This window comes from Chiloscyllium punctatum, chromosome 32, assembly GCF_047496795.1.
Source record: "Chiloscyllium punctatum isolate Juve2018m chromosome 32, sChiPun1.3, whole genome shotgun sequence".
NCBI lineage: Eukaryota > Metazoa > Chordata > Chondrichthyes > Orectolobiformes > Hemiscylliidae > Chiloscyllium > Chiloscyllium punctatum.
The window spans coordinates 31,622,656-31,642,304 of record NC_092770.1 but is presented as its reverse complement, the minus strand read 5'-3'; the positions used below and the strand labels follow the sequence as shown (position 1 = coordinate 31,642,304).

Genomic DNA, 19,649 nt, shown 5'->3' with positions numbered 1-19,649 from the left:
TACAGCATGAATACAGATCCTTCGGTGCAACCAGACCATTATGAACATAATCCTAAGCTAAACTCGTGCCACATGCCTGTTTCTGGCCCATATCCCTCCAAACCCAACCATCTATCCAAATGTCTTTTCAATGTTGTAACAGGACCCCCATCTTTCTCAGAAAGTTCATTCCACATGTGAACAACCCTTTGTGTAAAAGATTTGTCCCTTATGTCTTTTTTAAATCTCTCTCCTCTCATCTTAAAAATATGCCCCCGGTCTTGAAATTCCCACATCCCATGGAAAAGACAACTACCATTAACTCTACCTATACCCCTCATTATTTTGTAAACTTCTATCAGATCACTTGTCGACCTCCTACGCTCCAGTGAAAAATGTCCCAGCCTATTCAACCTTTCTTTAGAACTTAAACCTTCCATACCCAATAATATCCTGGTAAATCTCTTGTGAACCCTCTCCAGCTTGATAATATCCTTCCTATAATCGGATGACTGGAACAGGACACAGTATTCCGATATGACTTGGAAGTGAGGTATTAGCCAGGTACCAGGATGCTTATAGCTCCCATGCTGAGTAGGTTACCCAAACCACACGTTTTACACTTGAATGCTCGAGATGACAAAGCTTAAGGCATTCTCCAATGTGAAAAGTTAAAATTACCAAATGCAGAAGATATGAAGTTAAAAATCACACGACACCAGGTTATAGTCCAACAGGTTTAATGGGAAGCACTAGCTTTCAGAGCAACACTCCTTCATCAGGTAATTAGTTTATAAAATAATGAGGGGTATAGGTAGAGTTAATGAAGGAGTGTTGCTCCGAAAGCTAGTGTGCTTCCAATTAAACCTGTTGGACTATAACCAGTGTTGTGTGATTTTAAACTTTGTACATCCCAGTCCAACACCGGCATCTCTGAATCATGAGCAGAAGATATGCAGCTACAAGACTTTGCAAAAGGTTGTTATCAAGATACAGCCTGACAGTATTAAAGAAGTGAACCCCATATCCTTGGAAACAAAAACAGAAATTGCTGGAAAAACTCAGCAGGTCTAGCAGCATCTGTGAAGAAAAAATCAGAGTTATCAGTTTGGGTTGACTGACCCTTGGACCCATAGCCTTGGAACACATTGTAATGATATTTTTCTTTCCTTCCATTCTAAATCTCTGGTGTTTAACCTTCCATCCATCACTCTTTCTTCTTCGACCCTTAACTACTGGAAACAATTGGCTTCACATGCTTTAGTAATTTAAAAAACCCTTTCTTTAATGATCTCATCTAACGTTTCAATGAATAGATTTTTCCAATTTTTCAATCTTCCAAACCTACAACCACTTCCATCTAGAAGGACAAGAGCAACAGACATATGGGAGCACCACCACCTATAAGATTCCCTCCAAGCCACTCAAAATTTGCAAAGGGATATAGACAAGTGAGATGAGTGGGCAATGTAGGAAAATGTGGACTTGTCTGCTTGTAAAGAAATGTTAGTAAAGTAGAATATTATTTTAATGAAGTGAGTTTGCAAAACTCAGATACAAAGGAATCTGGGTGTCCTTGTCCTGATTTGGAAATATATCACTGGTCTTTCACTGTCACTGGGTCAAAATCCCAGAATTCCCTCCCTAAGGGAATTGTGGGTCAACCCACAGCACGTGGAATGCAGCAGCTCAAAAAGGCAGCACATCCCCACCTTCTTGAGGTAACTAGGGACGGAAAACAAATGCTGGCCTAGGCAGCAAATCCCATACCCCATGAACAATTTTTAAAAAAATGATTTCCCTTATTTTCACCTAAGGATCTACCTCAGGGCTCCTCACAGCATATCAATATTGTGTGTGGTATATTAACATTCATACATGAATCCAGCCCATCAAGGTTCCTCACCTTTTATTTCAGAACCCACCATGTCAGGCAAGTTGTATGAGTTCAATAAATGGGATAGCAACAAACAGAAGAGATTGTAAAAAGTCAAATTAGAACAAACTACTGAAGGTGTTAGAAATCTGAATCAAATACAAAGGATGCTGGAGAAATATTAGTAAAGCAGAATATTATTTTAATGAAGTGAGTTGGCAAGACTCAGATATGGTTCTGGCAGCATCTGTGGGGAAAGAAACAGAGTTAATGCTTTGAGTCCAAAGACTCTTCTTGGAACTTGTTGTTAAAAACTCCAGCTTTTAATTTGTTATGGAATGTGGGCCAATATTGCAAGGTCAATATATATTGCTGATTCCTCATGACTGCTTGAGAAGGTGGGAGTGGGGTCTACCTCCTGGCGTTGCTCCTGTCTTCCTGGTGAATCCCACAGCACTTGGTCTATTCCCCTTCCTGAAGGCTTGGTGCAACTGAATGCCCTGTTGTGCCCCATCACAGGGCAGTTAAAAGCCAATCAAGTTGGTGAGACCCTGGAGTCACATACATACCTGGAGTGGGATTGCTAGCTTCTTCCATGTTTTCCAGATTCCCCAAATGGAGTTGAAATTTTCCAACAGCATGATAGGATTTGAACCCCAATGGTATTGCGCGTCATGGTGGGTGGTGTAATTAGCACTGATACTTGATACGGTGATACCTAGAAGTTCTTGCTGAGATCATTGAGAGTGGTATTTTAGCACAGATAGAGGATTGGCTAATGAGTGGAAACCAAAGTCGGGATTAGTTAGTATTTTTAGGCTGGCAAGCTGTAACTAGTAGCTGCAGGAATGAGTGTTGTGATCTCAACTATCTACAATCTATACTATTGATTTGGATGATGAAGCAAGCTGTTTGCAGTCAAATTGCTGATATAACAAGGATAGGTGGGAACGCAAGGTGTCAGAGTCTGCAAAGGGACAGAGGCAAGTGAGATAAGTGGACAATGCTGGGAAATGTGGACTTGTCTGCTTGTACAGAAATATTAGTAAAGCAGAATATATTTTAATGAAGTTAGTTTGCAGAAATCAGATGCAAAAGAGATCTGAGTGTCTTTGTACATGAATCATTAAACCTCAGCATGCCAGTTATTAGAGTCAAAAAGTGTGGCACTGGAAAAGCGCAGCAGGTCATGCAGCATCTGAAGAGCAGGACAGTCGACATTTCAGGTATAAGCCCTTCATCAGGAATGTGGAGGGGGTCTCCAGACTACATTCAGACCATCGCAATTTGGACCTGACCAGGACTACCACTTCTCCACAAGGATACCAGTTATTAGGAGGGCAAATGGAATACTTGCTTTTATTGCCAGCGAGTCAGGGTAACAACTGTGTAGGGCAATAGTGAGAACACTGTGCTCAGCTTTGGTTTCTTCGCTTAAGGACGGGTGTCCTTTGCAAATAGTTCAGAGACTGTTCACTCTGTTGATTCCCAGGATGAAGGGGTTGTCTTATGAGGAAACATTGGCCAGGTTGGACCAATACTCACTGGAAGCTAGGAAATTGAAAACTGATCTTATTGAAACATATTGTCAGGGTTGATGCTGAGGGATGTTTCCCCTCTTGGGGAGTCAAGAATTATGAGGTACAGTTTTAAAGGAAAGGCTCTCCCATTGAAAAGGAGATGAGGAAGCATTTCTTCTCTCAGAGGACTTTTAGTCTTTGGAATTCTCTTTTCCAGAGCTTAACAGTGGCTAGATCATTAAATATACTAAAGGATGAGTTATACAGACATTAAGGGAATCAAGAGTTATCGGGGACATCAGAGCAGATAGAGGTGGAGTTAAAGCCACACTCATTTTGAGCCATGATCCTGTTGATTGTCAGAAGAGGCTAGTGGGCTGAATGGCTTACTTCTGCTCCAGTTCCTTCTGGTCGTATCCAATCCAGTACTGAGGATGCTCCATTGATGGATTTGTCATTTTTCAGTTGAGATACTAAGTCAAGACCCCATCTGCTAGCTCTGTAAAAGACCCCATGATACAAGAGCAGGAACATTCACTTCCCTGAAAATCACTGCACCAATATTCATCCATCACTTCACATCACTAAGAGCAAATTACCCAGTCATCATCACTGTGTGTGAGAGCTTGCTATGCAATAATGGTGAAATACTTTGGGACATCCAGAATGAGCGAATTTGTTCTCCTTCAACAAATCCTTTTCAAAATACTTACCTAAATAAAGGAAGACATTTATTTCTTTGCTTTTGGCAGGAAAAGGGTGTGAATCTCACTCACATTGAATCCAGGCCTTCCCGCATCAAAAAGGGACAATATGAGTTCTTCATCGACCTGGACTGTAAAGATATCACTAGCCTTGAGGAGATCCTCGACAGCTTGCAGCAAGAAATCAGTGGCACTATTCATGAATTATCACGGGACAAGAAAAAGGACACAGGTACCAGCGACATATTCTCTGTGATTTATTCACCGACAGGAGTATGGCCAGGGATTACGGGAGAGAGGTGTGTGGGATATGGAGTGTGTGTGGGATACCGAGTGTGTGTTGGGGAGATGAATTGTGCGTGGGATATGGATTTGGAGATGCTGGTGTTGGACTGGGGTGTACAAAGTTAAAAGTCACACCACACCAGGTTATAGTCCAACAGGTTTAATTGGAAGTACTAGCTTTTGGAGCGCTGCTCCTTCATCAGGTCGTTGTGGAGTGTACATGGGGAGTGGTGTGTGCATGGGAGATGCAGTGTGCATGGAAGTGAGGAGGGCTTATGGATGGGGAATTGTGTGTAAGTATGGGGAACAGTGGGGTGGGGGTTGTTTATGAGTGAAGGGGTGGGGATTGTGTCTAGGTATAGACAACATTGCGGTGGAGGTTTTTATGAGTGAGGGAGTGGGGGTTTATGTGTAGGCATAGGCAACAGTGAGGAGGGGTTGTCTATGAGTGAAGAGGTGGAGATTGTGTGTAGGTATGGGGAGTGTGGACATGGTCCTTGCAGAAAGGTAGCCTCAACCAGAACCCAGGTCTGTGCCACCTTGTTGATTTTTTTCCTTTATTCGTTCACGGAATATGGGCATCGCTGGCTGGGCCAGCATTTATTGCCATTGAGAAAGTGGTGGTGAACTGCCTTTCTGAACAATTGGAGTCCATTGGTAGGTTGACCTACAATGTCATTAGAGAGGGATTTCCAGGATTTTGACCCAGTGACAGTGAAGGATTGGCAATATATTTCCAAGTCAGAATGGCAAGTGGCTTGGAGGGGAACTTGCTGGTGGTGGTATTCCCATGTATCTGCTGCCCTTGTCCTTCTAGATGCAAGTGGTCAGGGATTTGGAAGGTCCTATCTGAGGATTTTTGGTGAATCTCTGCAGTGAAACTTGTAGTGCACTGCTGTTACCGAGTGTCAGTGGGGAGGGAATGAATGTTTGTGATGCTCATCAGGTTGGTTACGTTGTCCTGGATATCGTTATGCTTCCTGAGTGCTGGTGGATAGGTACTAAAGGCAAGTTGTTTCTTTCTAATTGTGTGAGATGTGGATGAATGAGCCCATGTTCTGTTATCAACTCCCTGTGGGTGAGGGGCCACACAGAGAGAACAAACTGCTCAATGTATCCATTAAGTTTGTAAAATGTATGCAATTTCTGCACCTTGATATTGGTGTGCATTATGACATAGATATAAAATGCAACAATTTCCCTCCCATGACCTGAATCTAACGTCTGGCTGAGTAAGTCCTCAATGAATAATTCCACTTCCATGTATAAAAATATTAACTTAGCCTCATTAGTAACAGTCCAGCTGCATCAACCAATAGAAAATCTCTGCTCCTGTGGTCTCCCAGTGGATTTATTGTCATGCTGTCATTCATTAAGAACTGACCAAATCATCAATCCAAATTTCTGCTTGGCAGAATTACAGTGAAACGTTTTACTAACAAGTACTTTTTTTTCAAAGCAATGTATTAATGGGTTGCAGACAGACAGGTGCTTGGGATACCAGAATGAAGCTTTATATCTACTGGAGATTTATTATTCTTCACAGAGTTGAATGAAAGTACAAGATGCTGAGAAACGAGGCTTCTTTTCCAAAATTCCCCTTACCCTGAGGCAGAGTTGAGTTGTTAACTTTGTTTAGACAAGAGCTTAATGAGTGTTATGAATTCTCATAAATTTAACAAATCTTGGGACATCTAACCCCATTCAGAGTGACCAGAATACAGGACAAAGCCATAACAACAACCGCTTGATAAATGAGCAGGTCAGAATAAGTGGCTGATCAGAACCTTTGCTCACTGACTTGTTTTATTGCCTGTTCCTTGGCTGACCTGCTAGTTACCTCCCAACTGTCAATGCAGTCAGTATCTGAGGGAAGAAATTAAAGTTATAAATGGCTGTGGAGAATTAAATTAGCTAGTCTAATTTTAAAATCTGCCAGTTCTCATCCACTGTTCCTCTCCCTTCTTTTCCTGTTTGATATTCCCTCATCAGAACTCATTTGCTGTCTTGTTTTTTGATTATAATTTATTCATGGTTATGTTCTTCCCTACGCAATGAACCCTACTATATGTAGAAGGGCAGATAGGGAGTTACATTTTAATGATGTCCCCCCCCGTCCAGTGAATTTCCATCTGCCAAGCAGTTCAGATTTCTCATGAATAGGTTAGAATTGTTTCATTAGATTTTGAGAAACTGTCACTAATTCATTTTTTCATTGGCACACGTTTATCGATGAACTTGTTCAGTAAGTTGGTGCACCCTTGTGTGTACATGTATTTGTGTCAACCCATGAATTTGTATATGTTTCAAACACCCCCACGATTGTGTGCACATAGATTTTGTGTACCCGTGTGTGTACATGTGTGTTGTCAGTGTGCACTGAAAATCAAGCCCTACTGTTCCCATCACAAATTTAACAATGATCGATGTAACGGTCAAAAAGATGGATTTGCATGATTTTGAACACTATCTAGTAAAGGAACAAGGCACTAATTTTCAACAAAAATCACACATTCCAGTAATCTCATGATTTCCTGTTTGGTTTAGGAATGGGGAAATATATTAGAGTCTTCACAATTGCCCATAATCTTGGATGTGACCTTGGAAAGTTACTTTCAACTTCGCAAACACACTCTGGGAAAGATTTGTTACCAGCTGCTTAAACATGTCTTCTTTTTTTTGTTATCATGTAGTTACTTGTTACCTCTGTTACAATGTCTTACTTATTTTATATGTCCTTTAGGTGTGTTGTATATCATATTATTTATGAGACAAGCCATACAGTTAGACACTTTAGTCTTCTGTATGTAGCTGGAGTGTTTTTAAACCCAAATAACATGATAAAATATTGATGCAACTTATTTGGGGTAACAAAGCCTGATATCTCTTCAGCCCTTGATGTTAATGGTACCCCTTCAATAGATTAAACTTAAAAAGGAAAGAGGCACTACCAATCCAATCAATGCAATCTACAAACAGAGGAATTCGGTATAAAGCTGCTTTAATACTGCATTTACATTTGTGTAATCTCTGCAAGATCTATTCTGCCTGTCCAGTTTAGGAACTAGTACCACTGGTGCCCTCTAGTTGCTTTTGCTAGGTTCCAGTAAGTGATTTTCTACCATGGATTGCATTTGGTTCATTGACACTGACTTCCCTAACATCCACAATGTAACTGGGTAACATTTTACAACTTGGTGTACCTCTATAGATTTCCTTGAATTTTCTAAGTAATTCTACAGGATCATCAAGTTTACCTGGCTCTGAATAGGAACTATCCTGGTATTTCAGTTTTGGATAGTGGATTGTAGAAGGTTTGCTTTGTGAATTCTCCTCCTCCTCACTCTAACTGCTCTCTCTGTCAATCTCCACCACTTTTACCACTGGACCACTTTTTTATCTTCCTCTCTATGATAATATTGATTTAACATGTTATGTAACATTATTGATTCTTCTTCCTGTGATCGGGACTATCTTCCAGATAAGTTACTTTAATAATTCTCTCAATTACCCTGTATGGACTCTGAATCCTCCTTTCAGATGTTCACTTTGTAAAGAGAATAGTATTAAAAACTTCATCTGCACCACAAAATGTTCTAGTTACAGCATGTTTGTCTGCTCATTCTTTCAACCTTCCCTGTGAGATTTTTAATTGCTCCCTGCCACTTTACCTGCTCCTGTGAGTCTCTCCAGAAACATAGGCACATAATCCAATAAGGAATATTCATCTTTTTGTCTTAAAACCTTTTCTTGATCAATTTTAATTGTCGTCATATCTCACAATCAGAGATCAATTTAAATGGACTAAGTCCAGTAGATTGACTGGGGGAATCTCTGGTAGTAAACAATAAAAAAATTTCAATCCTTTATCCTAATCCTGTGGTTACTTGCAACACTATACCTTAATCATTATGTTGAGAGTCTAATGATAGCGCTCCAAAGATCAAAAGAACTTGTGGATGCTGGAAATCAGAAACAAAAACAGAAATTGCTGGAAAAGCTCAGCAGGTCTGGCAGTGTCTATGGTGAGAAATTAGAGTTAACTTTTCGGGTTCAATGATCCTTCCTCAGAATGAAAAGCAGGAGACACTAACTGTTTTATACCAAATGGCTTATTACGTTCTGAAAAGATTTAGACATAAAGTTGGAACCTTGGTCCAGGTGTTTTTCAATTGGTAGTGCCGAACAATTCATAAACAGTATTAATATTTCCACCATTTCTTTAATTGTATTTTTTTTCTCAGAGGAATAATTTCTGGAAATCATATTGTCATATCCATAATGGTAAGGATATACTTGTGTCCCACTTTCATTTACAATAGTGGCCCTACAGTCTACTAAAGCACAAGAGAATAGTTTTTCAAAGACTGGCATGGATATTCCTGACGAAGGGCTTATGCCCGAAACGTCGATTCTCCTGCTCCTTGGATGCTGCCTGACCTGCTGCGCTTTTTCAGCAACACATTTTTCAGCATGGATATTAAAGATGCTAATTTGATTACAGGTTGAGCCTTTCCCATGACCTGTTTTATATGGCATGCTTTACAGTACTGCAGTAGGTCTTCATGAAGTTTTGGCCATGTAAAATGCCCGCCTATCAATGTTTATTCCTGAATATCCTGACACGTTCTACTCACAATGGCTCCTTATGATATCTAGACGCTACCACAATCTGAAGAATAACTGTTCACTCTTCATCTCTGGGTTTGTGAAGATGTCTCCACTTCCTCATCAGAGTTCCATGATAGGAATCTACAAATCCTTCAACCTCGGCTTCAGTGTGAACTGCCAATGTTAAATTGTTTCCATCTGGATCTTCTTCCTGAACCTCAATGAAAGAGGACATGCCAAGCACCTCTTTTGCATTACCCCCATCTGCCTGAGGCAGCACTGGCTCAGTGGTTAGCACTGCTGCCTCACAGCACCAGGGACCCAGGTTCAATCCCAGCCTTGGGCAACTGTCTGTGTGGAGTTTGTGCATTCCTCCCACAGTCCAAGTGAATTGGCCATACTAAATTGCCCATAGTGTTAGGCACATTAGTCAGAGGGGAATGGGTCACACTTTGGAGGGTAAGTGTGGATTTGTTGGGCTGAAGGACCTGCTTCCACACTGTAGAAAATCTATCTAAAGAAAGTTTCATCTACCAGAACACCTGTTTGCAGTATTACAATGATCTCCGGTGATATACTTTGTTTAACCATTGTCCTGGTCGTCACACAATGGAAAAATTCTTGGAATTTGTTCCCATAACTGTTTCATTGTTTTATCCTGTCATCGACTTTCTGTTATTATAGACAAAGTTATATCCTTCATTTCAGCCAAATTACTACTCACGGATAGGTCAATTCCATTCTCAGGCATAAACATAGAAACTTAGAAACTTAGAAAAATAGGATCAGGAGTAGGCCATTTGGCCTCTTGACCCCTGAACCACCATTGTTTATGAACGTGGCTGATCATCCAACTCAATATTCTGATCCTGCTTTCTCCCTATACCCTTTGATCCCTTTAGCTGCAAAAATATATATATATCTTTCTTGAAAGCACTCAATGTTTTGAACTCAAACTGCTTTGTGTTGAGGTATTTTCTGAACAACTCCTGCTATCCTTGCTCTGGCCACCAAGTCACATTTTTAAGTGCTTTTAAGTACAAAGGAATGGGTACACACTCTGTACTTATCCCAATCATTAAATTATGGCTTTTGATGCACTGTATGGAAAAAAAAACTGAACCTATTCCAGCAAAAGAGTTTCTGCAAAAGCTGTTACCCTTCGTATTGTTGTAGATTGAGTTGTGTAATTTGAAGAAAAGACAGTTAACTTGCCTTTTGACAAAAATCCTTTATATCTTATACATTGCAAACATGTGAGAAGAAGTTGAAACTTTTTATTGTGCACTCATCACTATGAGGAAATGAGAAACAGATCGAAGAAATAGGACTGAAAGCAGAAAGTGTTGGAGAAACTCAGCAGGTCTAGTCTGGCAGCTCCTGTGAAGAGAAAGAAAAAAAATCAGAGAGAGAGAGAGAGAGTTAATGACTCCTCTTCAGAACATTGCCTTCATTTGTAAGGAGATCTCAGTTATCTGTAAGAATAATAGTGTGGTTATGGGAAGGGATTTTAACTTTCCAAACATAGACTGGGACTGCCATAGTGTTAAGGGTTTAGATGGAGAAGAATTTGTTAAGTGTGTACAAGAAAATTTTCTGATTCAGTATGTGGATGTACCTACTGGAGAAAGTGCAAAACTTGACCTACTCTTGGGAAATAAGGCAGGGCAGGTGACTGAGGTGTCAGTGGGGGAGCACTTTGGGGCCAGCGACCGCAATTCTATTAGATTTAAGATAATGATGGAAGAAGATAGACCAGATCTAAAAGTTGAAGTTCTCAGTTGGAGAAAAGCCAATTTCGACAGTATTGGGCAAGAACTTTCAAAAGATGGCTGGGGACAAATTTTCGCAGGTAAAGGGGCAGCTGGAAAATGGGAAGCCTTCAGAAATTAGATAACGAGAGTCCAGAGAAAGTATATTCCTGTCAGGGTGAAAGGAAAGGCTGGTAGGTATAGGGAATGTTGGATGACTAAAGAAATTGAGGGTTTGGTTAAGAAAAAGAAGGAAGCATATGTCAGGTATACACAGGATAGATTGAGTGAATCCTTAGTGTATAAAGGCAGTAGGAGTATACCTAAGAGGGAAATCAGGAGGGCAAAAAGGGGACATGAGCTAGCTTTGGCAAATAGAGTTAAGGAGAATCTAAAGAGTTTTTACAAATACATTGAGGACAAAAGGGTAACTAGGGAGAGAATAGGGCCCCACAAAGATCAGCAAGGCGGCCTCTGTGTGGAGTCGCTGGAGATGGGAGAAATGCTAAACGAGTATTTTGCATCAGTATTTACTGTGGAAAAGGACATGGAAGATATAGAATGTAGGGAAATAAATGGTGACATCTTGAAAAATATCCATATTACAGAGGGGGAAGTGCTGGATGTCTTGAAACGCATGAAGGTGGATAAATCCCCAGGACCTGATCACGTATAACCAAGAACTCTGTGGGAAGCTAAGGAAGTGATTGCTGGGCCTCTTGCTGAGATATTTGTATCATCAATAGTCACAGGTGAGGTGCCAGAAGTTTGAGGCTGGCTAACATGGTGCCACTGTTTAAGAAGGGTGGTAAGGACAAGCCAGGGAACTATAGACCAGTGAGCCTGACATCAGGCAAGTTGTTGGAGGGAATCCTGAGGGATAGGATGTACATGTATTTGGAAAGGCAAAGACTGGTTAGGGATAGTCAACATGGCTTTGTGCGTGGGAAATCATGTCTCATAAACTTGATTGAGTTTTTTGAAGAAGTAACAAAGAGGATTGATGAGGGCAGAGCAGTGGATATGATCTGTATGAACTTCAGTAAGACGTTCGACAAGGTTCCCCATGGGAGACTGGTGAGCAAGGTTAGATCTCACAGAATGCAGGAAGAACTAGCCATTTGAATACAGAACTGGCTCAAAGGTAGAAGACAGAGGGTGGTGGTGGAGGGTTGTTTTTCAGACTGGAGGCCTGTGACCAGTTGAGTGCCACAAGGATCGGTGCTGGGTCCACTACTTTTCATTATTTACATAAATGATTTGGATGTGAGCATAAGAGGTATAGTTAGTAAGTTTGCAGAAGACACCAAAATTGGAGGTGTAGTGGACAGCGAAGAGGGTTACCTCAGATTACAACAGGATCTTGACCAGATAGGCCAATGGGCTGAGAAGTGACAGATGGAGTTTAATTCAGATAAATGTGGGTGCTGCATTTTGGGAAAGCAAATCTTAGCGGGACTTATACACTTAATGGTAAGGTCCCAGGGAGTGTTGCTGAACATAGAGACCTTGGAGAGCAGGTTCATAGCTCCTTGAAAGTGGAGTCGCAGGTAGATAGGATAGTGAAGAAGGCGTTTGGTATGCTTTCCTTCATTGGTCAGAGTATTGAGTACAGGAGTTGGGAGGTCATGTTGCGGCTGAGCAGGACATTGGCTAGGCTACTTTTGGAATATTGCATGCAATTCTGGTCTCCTTCCTATTGGAATGATGTTGTGAAACTTGAAAGGGTTCAGAAAAGATTTACAAGGATGTTGCCAGGGCTGGAGGATCTGAGCTATAGGGAGAGGCTGAACAAGCTGGGTCTGTTTTCCCTGGAGCGTCGGAGGCTGAGGGGTGACCTTATAGAGGTTTACAAAATTATGACGGGCATGAATAGGGTAAATAGGCAAAGTCTTTTCCCTGGGGTCGGGGAGTTCGATGCTAGAGGGCATAGGTTTAGGGTGAGAAGGGAAAGATATAAAAGGGACCTAAGGGGCAACTTTTTCACACAGAGGGTGGTTTGTGTATGGAATGAGCTGCCAGAGGGATTGGTGGAGGCTGGTACAATTGCAACTTTTAAGAGGCATTTGGATGGGTATATGAATAGGAAGGGTTTGGAGGGATATGAGCCGGGTGCTGGCAGGTGGGACTAGATTGTTTCGGGATATCTGGTCGACATGGACGGGTTGGACCGAAGGGTCTGTTTCCATGATATACATCTCTATGATTCTATGACTGTATAACAGTGGACCAAAAGCAGATCCTTGTAGTACTCAATTACTAACTGAACTCCAGGATGAATATTTCCCATCAACCACCACCTTCAGCTTGCCAATTTCTGATACAAACTGTTAAATCACCTTCAATCCTATGCCTCCATATTTTATACAATAGCCTCCTGTGGGGAACCTTATCAAACACCTTAATGAAATCCATATACACCACATCAACCGCTTTACCCTCATCCACCTGATTGGTCACCTTCTCAAAGAACTCAATCAGGTTTGTGAGGCACGACCTACCTTTCACAAAACTGTGTTGACTATACCTAATCAACTTATCCCTCTCCAGATGATTATAAATCCTATCTCTTATAACCTTTTCCAACACTTTACCCACAACCGAAGTAAGGGTCACAGGTCTATAATTACCAGGGGTGTCTCTACTCCTCTTCTTGAACAAGAGGACAACATTTGCTATCCTGAAGTCTTTTGGCACTATTCCTGTAGACAATGATGACATAAAAATCAAAGCCAAATGTTCGGCAATCTCCTCCCTGGCTTCCCAGAGAATCCTAGGATAAATCCCATCCGGCCCAGAGGACTTACCTATTTTTATACTTTGCAGAATTGCTAACACCTCCTCCTTATGCACCTCAATCCCATCTAGTCTAGTAGCCTGTATCTCAGTATTCTCCTCAACCACATTGTCTTTTTCTCATGTGAATACTGACAAAAAATATTCATTTAATGCTTCCCCTATCTCCTCTGACTCCACACAAAACTTCCTACTACTGTCCTTGATAGGCCCTAATCCTATTCTTGTCAATCTTTTATACCTGATATAGCTATAAAAAGCCTTAGGGTTTTCCTTGATCCTATCCACCAATGACTTCTCGTGTCCCCTCCTGGCTCTCCTTAACTCTCTCTTTAGGTCTTTTCTGGCTAACTTGTAACTCTCAAGTGCCCTTACTGAGCCTTCACATCTCATCCTAACATAAGCCTTCTTCTTCCTCTTGACAAGAGATTCTACTTCTTGAGTAAACCACAGCTCCTGCGCTTGACAGCTTCCTCCCTACCTGACCGGTACACAATTATCAAAAACACACAGTAGCTGTTCCTTGAACAAGCTCTACATTTCAATTGTGCCCATTCCCTGCAGTTTCTTTCCCCATCCTGTGCATCCTAAATCTTGCATAATCGCATCGTATTTGCCTTTCCCCCAGCTATAACTCTTGCCCTGAGATACATACCTATCCCTTTCCATCACTAAAGTAAACATAATCAAAATGTGGTCACTATCGCCAAAGTGCTCACCTACCTCCAAATCTAACACCTGGCTGGGTTCATTACCCAGCGCCAAATCCAATGTGGCTTCACCTCTTGTTAGTCTATCTACATATTGTGTCAGGAAACCCTCCTGTACACATTGGAGAAAAGACTCTAATCTAGACTCTGGTTTCCAGCATCTGCAGTCCTTGTTTTTACCACATTGGAGAAAACCTGACCCATCTAAAGTACTTGAATTATAGTATTCCCAGTCAATATTTGGAAAGTTGAAGTCCCCCATAACAACTACCCTGTCACTCTCTCCTCTATCAAGGATCATCTTTGGTATCCTATCCTCTACGTCTCTGGAACTGTTTGGAAGCCTATAGAAAACTCCCAACAGGGTGACCTCTCCTTTCCTGTTTCAAACCTCAGCCCATACAACCTCAGTAGATGAGTCCTCCAACATCCTTTCTGCAACTATAATACTGTCCTCGACTAACAATGCCACACCACCTACTCCTTTATCATTTTCACTGTTCTTACTGAAACATCTAAATCCTGGAACTTGGAATAACCGTTCCTGTCCCTGCTCTACCCACATCTCCAAAATGGCCACAACATCGAAATCCCAGGTACCAACCCGTGCTGCAAGTGCACCCACCTTATTCCAAATGCTCCTGGCATTGAAGTACACACACTTCAAACCAACCTCTTGCATGCCGGTGCCATTTTGCAATCTTGAAATCTTATTCTGACTTCACTGCTCTCATCCTTCCATATACGTGAACTACAATTCAGATTCCCATCCCCCTGCTGAATTAATTTAAACCCTCGCAAAGAGCATGAGCAAATTCCCCCTCCCCCCAAGATATTGGTACCCCTCTGGTTCCTATTTGTAGAGGTCCCACCTACCCCAGAAAGAGTCCCAATTATCCAGGAATCCAAAACCCTCCCTCCTGCACCATCCCTGTAGCCATGTGTTCAACTTACTCTCTCCCTATTCCACGCTTCACTAACATGTGGCACTGGCAACAAACCAGAGATAACAACTCTGCTTGTTTTAGCTCCAAGCTTCCACCCTAGATCCCTGAATTTCTGCCTTAAATCTCCATCTCTCTTCCTACCTAAGTCATTGGTACCTATGTGGACTACAACTTGGGGTTTCTCTCTCTCCCCCACAAGGATGTCAAAAACATGATCAGAGACATCACGAACCCTGACACCTGGGAGGCAACACACCAAACATGAGTCTCTCTCGTTCCCACAAAACCTCCTATCTGTCCTCCTAACTATGGAGTCCCCCATGACTAATGCTCTGCTCCTCTTCCCCTTCCCTTCTGAGCAATAGGGACAGACTGTATGCCAGAGACCTGTGCTCCATTGCTTACCCCCTCAACAGTATCCAAAACAGTATACTTGTTGTTGAGGGGAACGGCCACTGGAGATCCCTGCACTGCCTGTCGGTTCCCTTCCTGCCCCCGGCGGTAACCCATCTACCTCCTTCCTTTACCTGAGTAATCTCTGGGTAATCATCTAATGATAATATCAGTAGGTCATTGCCTCCACACAATACTGCCAAAGGTAGATGGTCTCAACATATTATGTATAGATTACCATAGGATCAATGAGATGACAACGCTGACTACGTGAATGGAGGCCCAAATTGAAAATACAAAAATTGATTTATTCAAGGGACATTGGCAAGTTCTATTCCTCTTGCTGAGATATTTATATCATCGATAGTTACAGGAGACGTGCTGAAAGACTGGAGGTTGGATAACGTGGTGTCATTCTTTAAGAAGGGTAGTAATGACAAGCCAGGGAACTATAGACCAGTGAGCCTGATGTCGGTGATGGGCAAGTTGTTGGAGGGAATCCTGAGGGACAGGATGTACATGTATTTGGAAAGGCAAGGACTGATTAGGGATAGTCAACATCACTGTGTGCGTGGGAAATCATGTCTCACAAACTTGATTGAGTTTTTTGAAAAAGTAACAAAGAAGATTAATGAGGGCAGAGCAGTAGATGTGATCTATATGGACTCCAGTAAGGCATTCGGCAAAGTTCCCCATGAGAAAATGATTAGCAAGGTTAGATCTCATGGAATACAGGGAGAATTAGCCATATGGATACAAAACTGGCTCAAAGGTAGAAGACAGAGGGTGGTGGTGGAGGGTTGTTTTTCAAACTGGAGGCTTGTGACCAGTGGAATGCCACAAGGATCGGTGCTGGGTCCACTACTTTTTGTCATTTACATAAATGATTTGGATTGAGCACAAGAGGTACAGTTAGTAAGTTTGCAGATGACACCAAAATTGGAGGTGTAGTGGACAGCAAAGAAGGTTACCTCAGATTACAACAGGATCTGGACCAGATGGGCCAATGGGCTGAGAAGTGACAGATGGAGTTTAATCAGATAAATGTGAGGTGCTGCATTTTGGGAAAGCAAATCTTAGCGGGATATATACACTTAATGGTAAGGTCCCAGGGAATGTTGCTGAACATAGAGACCTTGGAGTGCAGGTTCATAGCTCCTTGAAAGTGGAATCGCAGGTAGATAGGATAGTGAAGAAGGCATTTGGTGTGCTTTCCTTTATTGGTCAGAGTATTGAGTACAGGAGTTGGGAGGTCATGTTGCTGCGGTACAGGACATTGGTTAGGCCACTATTGGAATATTGCATGCAATTCTGGTCTCCTTCCCATTGGAAAGATGTTGTGAAACTTGAAAGGGTTCAGAAAAGATTTACAAGGATGTTGCCAGGGTTGGAGGATTGAGCTATGGGGAGAGGCTGAACAGGCTGGGGCTGTTTTCCCTGGAGCATCGGAAGCTGAGGGGTGACCTTATAGAGGTTTACAAAATTATGAGGGGTATGGATAGGATAAATAGACAAAGTCTTTTCCCTGGAATGGGGAAGTCCGGTGCTAGAGAGCATAAGTTTAGGGTAAGAAGGGAAAGATATAAAAGGGACCTAAGGGGCAACTTTTTCACACAGAGGGTGGTATGTGTATGGAATGAGCTGCCAGAAGATGTGGTGGAGGCTGGTACAATTACAACATTTAAAAGGCATTTGGATGGGTATATGAATAGGAAGGGTTTGGAGGGATGTGGGCCGGGCGCTGGCAGGTGGGACTAGATTGGGTTGGGATATCTGTTCAGTATGGACAGATTGGACCGAAGGGACTGTTTCCATGCTGTACATCTCTATGACTCTGTGACTCTATGACTGATTCACAAAAAGAAATATAACCTTTTGTAACCTCCAGGTAGACTTTATCAACATAACATCAGAGTGAAAATTGTGCCAGCAACTGTTCAAAAATTAACCAACAAGGTCATTGAAGAATTATGCAATTGTGTTGTCTAAACCCGTAAGGAATATTTTTAGTACTTGAATGAATTATTTGATCAATTACAAGGAATTAATTTGCCAATGCCAAAGTGACTTATTGAGGCCAAGTAATATCCCGAGGAGCATAAGTAAGGGATTTTCCGAGGCCAAACCAAGAGATTTTGCAGGATATTAGCGTGAATGAATTCTGTCAGAAATTGATTCTAAATTTTAGAGTTGCAATGGCTGCCCTGACAAATCTGTTAAGGAAGGGCAAGAAATTTGACTAAACAGAAGACTGTCAGAGTACCTTTGACAATACGGGGTTGACCATTTAGGACAGAGATGAGGAGAAACTACTTCACCCAGAGAGTGGTGGCTGTGTGGAATGCTCTGCCCCAGAGGGCAGTGGAGGCCCAGTCTCTGGATTCATTTAAGAAAGAATTGGATAGAGCTCTTAAAGATAGTGGAGTCAAGGGTTATGGAGATAAGGCTGGAACAGGATACTGATTGGGAATGATCAGCCATGATCATATTGAATGGCGGTGCAGGCTCGAAGGGCTGAATGGCCTACTCCTGCATCTATTGTCTATTGTCTATTGTCTATTATCTTGAAAACTGCTGAGTACCACACCAGTGATGTGGAGTTGGAGTTTTGGACTGGGGTTAACCTCACACCTTTAATGCATTGTCTGAGCTGAGATGTCACCTTTTTATTCTGAAACTTTAAATTATCCCAGGAATGTGACTTGAAACAAGTTCTGGAATTTACATATTAATGAATTCAAATCTGCAACCCAATTTAAAAGATGAAAGATTTATCAGCAATCTAGGTTTGTTCAACATATGACACTATGATCTGTTGCTGTAAATTCTGTGTCCTATGATTCTGCTCCACTAGCTACCTGATGAAGATATAGTGGTTCGGTGGTTAGCACTGCTGCCTCAGACTGCCTAGGACCTGGATTCCATTCCAGCCTCGGGCAACTGTCTGTGTGGAGTTTACACATTCTTCCTGTGTCTGTGTAGGATTCTCCCAGGTGCTCCTGTTTCCTTCCACAATCCAAAGATGTGCAGCTTAGATTAGATTACTTACAGTGTGGAAACAGGCCCTTCGGCCCAACAAGTCCACACCGCCCCGCCGAAGCGTAACCCACCCATACCCATACCCCTACACCTACACCTAACACTACAGGCAATTTAGCATGGCCAATTCACCTGACCTGCACATCTTTGTGACTGTGGGAGGAAACCGGAGCACCCGGAGGAAACCCACGCAGACACGGGGAGAACGTGCAAACTCCACACAGTCAGTCGCCTGAGGCGGGAATTGAACCCGGGTCTCCGGCGCTATGAGGCAGCAGTGCTAACCACTGTGCCACCGTGCCGCCCATGCTAAATTCCCCACAATGTTCAGGGAAGTGTAGATTAGGTGCATCAGTCAGGGATAAATATCGGGTCGGGGAATGTTTCTGGGTGGGTTACTCTTCGAAGGGTCAGTGTGGACTTGTTGGGCCGAAGGGCCTCTTTCCACACTGTAGGGATTCTATTCTAGAAGGAGCATTGCTCTGAAAGCTTATATTTCTAAATAAACCTGTTGGACTATAGCCTGGTGTTGTGTGATTTTTAACTTTTGCCACATCAGCGTTGGCAGCAGTAAGTAATTCTAAACCACTGAAATTGGCTGTTGATGTGAATGATGTTAGGTTTGCTGCATCTTATTACGGTGGATGAGACGGGAAACTAAAGGCCAGTCAGTTACTTTTCGAGAAAACTGAATTCTTGTTAGCAGAAACACTCAATCCTGAATGAAAAGAGTTTGGTACTGGCTCCACAGTCCTTTGAAGTTGATGTTATGTAATGATGTTGTTACTAAAGTAGTGATACAGAGAGCTAGGTAATGCCTTGGAGACTTGGGTTCTCACCATGGCAGAGGGTGGAATTTGGATTTAAGAAAAATTAGAACCTGGAATTAAAAGTCTGATGATGATCAGGGGACAATTAATGAGTCTTGCAAAGTGTCTAGTTCACTCATATTCTGTAGGGAAGGAAAATTTGTTGTCCTTACCTGGTCTTGTCTACGTGTGACTCTATAGCAATGTGGCAAATGCAGCCCTGTTGACT

The 19,649-nt window shown here is 42.1% G+C and overlaps 1 protein-coding gene across 1 annotated transcript in view; it reads left to right on the top strand.

Annotated features, from left to right (window-relative positions):
- Window positions 1-19,649, top strand: part of pah (phenylalanine hydroxylase) — a 141,560-nt gene that overhangs the window by 61,835 nt on the left and 60,076 nt on the right. Inside the window, exon 3 of the mRNA XM_072552022.1 lies at window positions 4,128-4,311. Coding sequence (XP_072408123.1) covers window positions 4,128-4,311 — 184 coding nt within the window. The remainder of the gene's footprint in view (window positions 1-4,127; window positions 4,312-19,649) is intronic.